At 44.6% G+C, this 9016-nt stretch overlaps 1 protein-coding gene across 2 annotated transcripts in view; it reads right to left on the bottom strand.

Moving 5' to 3' along the window:
• Acsm2b (acyl-CoA synthetase medium-chain family member 2B) overlaps positions 1–7732 on the bottom strand; it is a 21520-nt gene extending 13788 nt beyond the window's left edge. For both annotated transcript variants that reach the window (XM_005391129.1, XM_005391130.1), the window contains exons 1-6: positions 7617–7732; positions 6101–6285; positions 5422–5632; positions 5025–5232; positions 2492–2635; positions 442–598 (exon numbers count right to left, since the gene is read on the bottom strand). In XM_005391129.1, the coding sequence (XP_005391186.1) occupies positions 442–598; positions 2492–2635; positions 5025–5232; positions 5422–5632; positions 6101–6285; positions 7617–7722 (1011 nt within the window). In that variant the 5' untranslated portion in view covers positions 7723–7732. The remainder of the gene's footprint in view (positions 1–441; positions 599–2491; positions 2636–5024; positions 5233–5421; positions 5633–6100; positions 6286–7616) is intronic.
• Positions 7733–9016: the final 1284 nt, after the last annotated feature.

Below are 9016 nucleotides of genomic sequence, written 5' to 3'. Positions count from 1 at the left end.
AAGGTCCATTTGTATCTGTGAAAGTTTGTAACTCGAATGTTCATAAGTTGGGGACTTACTTTATATTATTCCCCAAGTGAAAAAGGAAACGTCACCTTGGCTCACACAGGAGAGGAGATGCCATCACCTCCAATATTCCACCCCTCCTTTTGCGTGTGGCTTGTCCCCCTCCATCTGATATCTGACATGGGAGGAAGAGCCCTTTAAATATGTGTTGAGAGAACAAATAACTTATAAAGCCTATCTTAAGAGCACACTCCTTCATGTGCAGATGTGTCTGTCTCCTTTCTGAGAGCATGAGCACCATGACATCATGGGACAGGCCCATCTTGTTCACCAGCCACTCCCAAAGTGTATGAATGGAAGCCAACTGCAATAAATTGGGTTGTGCAGACTTTGGGCTCACTCTGACTAACCGATGCAGACTGGGTCTTCTCTTACCTTTAAGATGGTCTGTGGGTCAAACTTTGGCAACAGATGGATAAATATGCCTGCTCCCAAAGTCCAAGGTTCCAGAAGTGTGGTCAAAATGTTCACGATCCAGCCTGTGTCTGATATGGTCCAGATTAGGTCAGAGGCTTGCAGGCCTGTCCAAGCGCTGGGGACAGAGATGGAACACATGAACATACAGGGGAGTGCATGCTGGGATGTGTGGGAGGGGAAGGACATGTGTGTGTGTTTGTGTGTGTGTGTGTGTGTGTGTGTGTGTGTGTGTGTTTAGCTGCTCATATATCTGTAGGAATGTATATAAATGTAAGCAGGCATGGGAAGAAAAGGTGCTCTATCCATGCATTCTGTGCCTAGAGGGGCCATGTGTTCAGCATGTGACCCTAGCAGATAAGACTTAACAGATGGTTTGGCCTCATTCTCATTTTACCCTCCAAACTTAGGACAGTGTCTGCCATGTGGTGATCACCCTGGAGAAGTTTACTAGCACAAAGCATCTAGATGAACTTTTTTTGTGGTTTGTTTGTTTCTTTTAGCTTTATTATTTTCTCACAATAGGATTAGAGTATCATTTCCCATCACAACAGTTTTGTATTTGAATTTAGGTATACTTGTTTATAATATTTCAGCGATAAATCATACTATACTTTGTACTAATATCTTTTTGGTTTTACTAGGCTGTAACTTCCATGACGAAGGTTATTCCTGACCCATTCTGTGTCCATGGTAGAGTTGAGCACTGTGCCTTCCTATATTTCAGCTGTTGGTGAGTGTGTTTCATTAGGTGAACATTTTTACAGAGGCCTTACTGAGGTCGAATTTGGTTGAGTAGAAGTTTGATTCTGTTTTCCCCAAGCATCGTGAACTGCTTGAGCAGAGCTGAGGGTCTTGTATGGGGTGAAACTTGTTTTCTTTCTCTATTCAGACCAGAATAAGAGGTTCTTGGCAGCCTAGTGCGGCGGTACATGCTTGTAACCCCAGCAATGTGGGAGGCTGAGGCGGGAGGATCTCAAGTTTGAGCTTAGCATGGGCAACTTTGCAAGACTATGTTTCAAAGATAGAAAATAAAAAAGGGATGTGGATATAGCTTTGTGCCAAGACCCTAGATCTAATTCCCAATGCAAAAAGTAGAGGGTGTATTAGGCCTGTCTTTCTGTTTTAAATAAAAAATTAATTAGGCTGAACACAAAGAATTTCCTTGTGATGGGAAGTTATCATAGTATATGTTCTTTCTCGAAAATGAGCAACATTTTTAGCTCTATAGAGAATTAAGCACATTACTACCAAATCTTGGGGAGTGGAAATCTTATATTTAAGTTATTTATTCTACCATCCTTTAGCAGTTTACTACAGCTCATCTATTAGCTAATTTTTATCAATTTAATTTTGATACTTTGGGCTCAGAAGCAGAACATTTAAGTTTTCATAAAGTTTTTTTCTTGTATTAAAATATTTGTGCCATTCTAATAATAAATTAACATGGCAGACAAGACCTACTGAAAACTATCCTGAAGCTCCCTAGTTACCAATGCATGAAGCCCTTGGTGCTGTGTTTCGTGGTTCTACAGATGGGGCTGATGTAGCAATGGAACAAAATTCTGAATTATGGTATCTGTGATCCAGAAATTCTGAGATCTCAGTTTACCCAATTCATCCCATTATACCTTATGCTTCAGTGAATCTGCCAAGTAATTTGCAGCTGACAAAAATGCCCTCTTGGAATATGGGTAGAATCAAAGCAAATTGCTAGCACCTCAAAAATACAAGCTAGAGGTTAGTCTTGGGAACAGGAATATAAACCTTATTGCTAATCATTCATCCTTCTAGGCACATGACTCAAAACATGGAAGAGACTTGAAGATCTGCGTTTCTGAAACAGACACATTACCCTGAAGGTCACAGGATGGGTACCCAGAATGTGAGGTCACGCCCCTTTGGCCTCCCTTCCCAGTTGTCCCCCTCAGAAGCACCAGAGGAGAGTCAGATCTGAACTGAGGAAAGTCTGGTGCCACAGCTCTCTGCAGAGGAAAAGGTCTCAACTTACCGAGCATCCATCTTGCCTTTGAGGCACAGGCTCGCGTGGGAGTGCTCTGCCATTTTGGGGAGGCCACTGGTACCACTAGTAAAGTAGATGGCAGCTGCTTCTTGGCTTCCAGACTCCACACAGTGATGAGTAGCAGAGGCCTCCCTGGTGGAGACACAGACTGTCACCTTCTCAGATCTAGCATATTTGCCAGATGCCACTGGGACTCATTTTCCTTCACCTACATCCAGGCCAACAAGGGCAAGTCAGCTGACCCAGTTAGAGGAAGCAGAGGCTACTGACTGAGTGGTTAGGATCATGGGGTTATTTCTATTATTATTAACTTTTAATTTATTAGTACATGTTTGAAGCACATAAAATCATGGGATTCTGAGTCAGTGAGATTTGGGCTTGGAAATCATTTGGTTTTGGTACTTTGTTAACTATGTATAAGGGTAATCAACACATATGGTCAATGTTTAGATAAGAAAAGCTTGTTACAGTAAAAGACATTACCATTAATCCCCTTCTAAATACTGCCCTTTGTTTCAGGCACACTCATCCCCTTATTCTTGCCACTTTCTTTTTTTTTGTTTGTTTTGGTTTTTCTCTGGTCCCGGGAATCGAACTCACGACCTTGTGCTTGCCAGGCAGGCGCTGTGCCGCTGAGCTAAATCCCCAGCCCTCTTGCCACTTTCTGAAGCAGTTCTGGAAGTCCTCTCTCATGAGTGTCTTTATGAGATATGATAAAAATTATGGTGAATGGTGCTGCCAAGTGTCATCCAATGGAAAAGCAGAATTGTGAAAATATTACAGTGTGTCTTCATCTACCTCATTCACCATATCTGCTACCATGTGACTTCTGTCTCTTCCCCAAAGTCAAAATGATGTCAAAGGTAAATACTTTAAAACAGTTCAGGATATCAAGGTAGCTGTGACAGCACAACTAAAGACATTTAGGAAAGAGAGAACTTCCAGATCTGCTTTAGTAACTGGCAATAACAAAGGGGTGAGTATATTTGAAATGAGGAGTATTTTGGGGTGGATTAATGGGAAGTGTCTTTTACTGTAGTAAGTTGTCTTTTTTTTTTTTTTTTTTGTCTTTTTGAGACAGGGTCTCACTATGTAGTTCAGGCTGACCTTGAACTCAGGTTGTAACACAGGCTGGCCTCAAACTTGCAGTGATCCTCCTGCCTCAGCCTCCCAAGTGCTGGGATTACAGGCCTACATCACCATATCTGGCTTTGATAAGTTTTATTTTATTTTATTTTATTTTTTCCAGTACCAGGGATTGAACTCACGACCTTGTGAGTGCTGGGCAGATGCTGTGCCACTGAGCTAAATCCCCAGCCCCCGATAAGTTTTAAAAAATAAACATTTACCATATTTTTAAAAAATCACATCTCATTTGTACTATTTAACTTTGAGTCTCACTTTCCTTATCTGTGACATGGGATCAATAAGAAATTAAGAAAACAAAGAAATGAAGAGAGCTAACTTTCTTAATGAACAGCAGGAACTTAATAAATGTGAATCTATTGTTGAGTCCTAGGGTGATACCAGGCGCATAGGAGATGGGCAGCTGGTATTTTTGGTGCTTTCCCAGCACCCTCTTCTGTTCTCTGGAAGCGACCACACATCTTTAGACATTTGTAGCATCCTGATTCTGAGTCTCTGAAAGCTGTTATTACATTTATCCTTTGATAGTTACCTTAAAGATCATGCATTAGAAAGACAAGTTTTTTTCTCCTCGTACTGGAGATTGAACCCAGGGCTTTCACACTGAGCTAGAGGTACAGTTCTTTTCAAATTTTTAATTTTGAGACAGGGTCTCACTAAGTCACTAAATTTCCCAGGCTGGGTTCAAACTTGTAATCCTCCTGCCTCAGTCTCCCTAAAGCTAGGACTAAATGTGTGCCGCACTCTGCCCAGCTGATCAGGTCAGGCTTGCTATAAGCTCTTGGATGGGCCACTGTCTTTGGAAACAAGGCTGTGGGGTGGGGTGGAGAAAGCAGCAAGAGCACAGAAAGCCCACGTATCATCCTTCTCTAGTTTCCCCTCCCGTGCTGTAGACCTCACCTCTGATCTGAGCCATTGTCTCAATGAAGAGCTCTGGGTGGGTTTCAGTCCCTGGGTGTTATCATCTTGCGCTTGCTAGTCACACCACAGTGGTTCTCTTTATGCCCGGGTCTTTCTGTCACCACCATGGCTTGCGTCTCTGAGCCTGCTCTTCATGACAGTTTGCAGCCCAGAAGTGGGGAGGGGTGCAGAAAATGCCCCACGGGGGCAACTCCTAGTCTGGGAGGTCAGTCAGTCACTGTGCTGTCAGCCCTTTAGTAGGAACTCCTGGGAAACCCCTGCAGACCAAGCCCCACAAAACCCTAAAATGTTTCCATAGCAATGTGTTGCATCACAGCGTTTCTTTCTCCTTTGCCTCAGCCTCTCGTCCCACACTCTGCTTCGTGGGCAGCCCCTAGCCCAGTGTCTGCACCAGATCACTTGATTTGTTTTTCACCTGTGGGTGAGAACTTAGCCAAGTCACATAGATACTCACTTCAGTAATGTCTTAAAGTCCAGCCACCCATCCTGGCTTCTCTCAGACACAAGTATCTTGATTCTCAGAGCAGGGCAGTCGGCTGCCACAGCGTCCACGTCATGGGCCACTTCATCCCCAGCTATAATGGCCCTGGCCTTTGACACCTGCAGCCTGTAGAATATGTCTTTGGATTTCATCTGGATAGTCCCAGGCATGAAGACGAGGCCTGGAGAAGCCAAATGGTTTTGAAAGGGCTGGGAAGGAGGTTGGCCTTCCTCCTCAGGAAGTGGCCACCCAAGGCAGAAGGATCCCTGCATACTCTTGGAGGGCATTCTTTTGCGAGTGGTGCCCCCATCTCTCTGCCCTTGGGTTCCGTCACAAGAGGGGGTGACCCGCTGTGTAGTCAGTCACCAACCTGCTCGCATGCAGCCCAGGGTCACCAGCCACCACTCGGGGACTCGGGGAAGAACTACCGCCACGCGATCCCCACGCTGCAGGCTGCAGGGTCCTGAGAGGACATTGGCTGCCCGCTGACTCATTTCACTCAGTTCTCTGAAGTTCCACTTCACTTCTTCCCCTCCACCATTCACCCACCACAGGGCTGGGCCGGGAGGTCTCTTGCCGGCCTGTAGGAGGGGAGAGCGCCTGCTGATTAGTGGAGGCGGACACAACAGGGAGGATGGGTTGCAAGTTCTCCCAGCTTGTAAGCCATTTGACCTCAGAACTGGGTATGGTGGTGCATGTCTGAAAAATGAGCTGCTCAGGAAAACGCAGCAGGCAGATCGCAAGAAGGAGCCCAGCCTGGGCAGTTTAGAAAGACCCTGTCTCAAAATAAAAAGTAAAAAGATCTGCCATGTAGCTCAGTGTGAGGTTCAATCCCTAGTAGTAAGAAAGAAAAAAAAAAGTACTTAAATTCCTCAAGAGGTCTTTCTTTACATGGATTATATCTATCAACACTTAACATATCAGAGATCAAAACTGAGATTTTAAAAAAAGTCTAATGTGTAACAACAACCTCTCAAATATTGAATGAAGGATGAATTAATGAAGTCAGCTAAACTCTTTAGCCCTGTGCCTCCTCTCCACCCTGTTACCTTCTCCATGTCAGCCCACTGGTCCACCACATCGCTGGCAAAGTTGAACTTGGCAGGCACTTCCTGGTGGCCCCATGGTACCGATGTCAGCGGCCTGACATTAATGTGGAGAGGGTGTCTGGGCATCTCAATTCCCCTCAAGGTGCAAAATCGCTCAAGTTTCCACAGCCAACGCATGGTCAGATCTGTGAAGGACAGAAGAGACACAAGAGGGTCTTTTCTTAGTAGGTTGCTGTACTCATCATCAGCTGCTTGGGGAGATGCAAATGATCTAACTTATGAGCAAATTCATACTCCACATCTGTCTCTGTCTCCTTCTGGTATACCACTCCCCAAAAGACCTCTCCAGCACTTCCGACTGTTTCATAAGCATCCAATTCCATGTAATAATACATCCTTTTGTGCTTAAAATACAGTGGGAGGTAGATTATGCTGTCAATCCCAACATCAGGCTCCCTCGATAGCAGGAGGATTATACATTCCCATTCATTTCCATGTGACCTCCTAGTGAAGTCTGGAGTCTTCTCATTTCTCTGGCTTTCCCATGAGAAATGCTCTGGTCAATGAGAAAAGAGTGAGTTTGTCAGACTCTTGCACCTCTGAGAAATGCATGCTACATCATCGGCCTGAGCTCTACACTAATGAAACGTGTGGAGCTGAGCTGAGCCTAACACATCTGCTGCCAACCTCAGATCCACAGAGGGAAAAATATGTATGGTTAGAAGCTAGAGAAACATTTGGGATATTTGTTAATGTATTAAGTGCTGACTAATACAAATAGTATTTCTTTCTTTAAATTAAATCTTTATCCATAGATTTTAAATCCTATGGACTCATTGTAGAACTAAATGCAAAGGATCACTTTAGAAATCAAAGCTGTTGCAACTATTGTTTCCATGGGTACTGGTTCCAGGGAAAGCAATTCCACGGCCGTGCAGGCTGGTCTGGATTTTGCCATGTGCAAGGTGAGAGGTTGCAGAATTTAAGTCCAATGACCTCTGATTCAAAGAACTCTGCCTGCAGTCCTGCCAAGTGGCTGGATTCCCAGTCTCCTTTGTCCAGACAGCAGATATTAGAATACCAAAATACTCAAGTACTCAAAGTCTCTGGTGCTTATTCTGGCTCCTATTTTCTAGAAAGTGTAGGAGGTTAAGATTTCCTTACCAAGTCCTGGGCAGGAGCATCTATTGTACCTGTCTCTTTCCGTAGCTGGCTCTTTCCCATGCTCTGGCCTCACCTGCCGGGGGAGCCTCCTTTCCTGATCACCATCCAACTCTCTCCTACCTCCGACCACTCTTCTCCCAGCTCCCCAGTCCCTCCCTTTGGCTGTGCTAAGGGATCTGTCTCCCCTGTGTCCTCATTATATCCTTGAAGGTTCTCCCTTTTGCAGCTTCTGGGCACCATGGACTCTTTCCTCTGGGGATTTTCACTCTCCTTGTTTCTGTGACTCCTAAAGACCAGCGGGCACCCTCATGAGGCCTGACCCCACCCATCAATTCCTTCCAGCAGCACTCACTTGCCAAGTCTTCTCTGCAAAGCTCTCTGGGAATAGCTTGCTCTGTTCTCCTTTGGAAGAAGCAGCTTCGTGTTCCCCGAAGCCGGGAGGTCAGAACAGTGATCATGCAGCCAACTCCTGAGTCAGATTCCTGAAGCCTTGGTGGATATCACAGCTAATCATTAATGATGGACAACCCAGAGGCTTGCTTTGGGTGACATCAGTCCCTCTGGCCAAATTTGTGGGGCGCAAGGACCTAGAACCCTGGGGGACAGCTGAATGTGCTTTTTCATCCAAGGGATGAAAAGGAGATTTACAGCCAGGATTGATCGCAAGTAACTGCCCCAACCAGGAAGAGAAGAATGAAGTTCATATACTTCATGACTCCTCACTCTCTTCTTTAGCCCTTGCCTTGCCTTCCTGCATGGCCTATTTGCTTGGCTTTCCATTTCCTTCAGTCTCTTTTGCTGATTCCCCCTCATCTCCTATATCTACACTCACACTATCCATGATTTCATTCAGTGTCATGGCTGGGATCTCAGCGGTCGTGCCAGTGACCCCCACATGTCAAGGAATCTCTCTCCTGCACCTCAGTCTTCATTTCTCCACTTGGAAATTCTTTTTTTCTTTTTTTCTTTTTTTTTTTTTGGTTTTTCTCTGGTACTGGGAACCGAACTCAAGACCTTGCGCTTGCCAGGCAGGCGCTTTTGCCGCTGAGCTAAATCCCCAGCCCCTCCACTTGGAAATTCTAATGGGCCTTTCAAACACACTTTGTTGAAAGCTGGGTGCCTGATCACATCCCTTTCTGTAAATCATCCCACTCCTCCTACTGCCGCATGCACCTCAGCATGTGGTAGCCTTGCATTTCCAGGATTTCCTATGTGAAGCCTTAGCATCTCCCCTGTCTCTTTTATGCTGGATCGAGCAAATCCATCAGCAACCGCTTCACACTATATCTAGAGTCTGTCTTATTCTCTTCTCTGTTCCAAATCACTGTCTCCTTTCCAGAAGAATATTTTGTGCTGTCCTTTGTGATCCTCCTCTGGTTCCTTCCATGGCACTTCTCCAAATGTCTGAAATTCACTATCATGTCCATCCCACTGACAGGAGAGTTTTTTTTGAAGAGTAAAAGAAGGATAACATAATAATGGGGGGGGGCTTACCAAATTATGGGCAAAGTGGTAGGAAATTATCAATGGTTATTGTTTTACATATTGTTATCTACAAGATAGTTTCTCAGGAAAACAAATAGACAAATAATAGTGAGTTACAGACAAAAGAGGTAGGAGATTATCAATAGTTGTTGTACTATACTTTGGTATCTTCAAAGTGGCTTCTAAGGAAAATAAATAGAGCAATACATGAGTGACCTATTGAATAATCATTAATTATTCTCAATGGTTGTTATAGGAAACACATAA

This window comes from Chinchilla lanigera, unplaced genomic scaffold (genome assembly GCF_000276665.1).
Source record: "Chinchilla lanigera isolate Chin_1 unplaced genomic scaffold, ChiLan1.0 scaffold00041, whole genome shotgun sequence".
Taxonomy (NCBI): Eukaryota; Metazoa; Chordata; class Mammalia; order Rodentia; family Chinchillidae; genus Chinchilla; species Chinchilla lanigera.
This window is presented reverse-complemented; position numbering and strand designations above follow the sequence as displayed.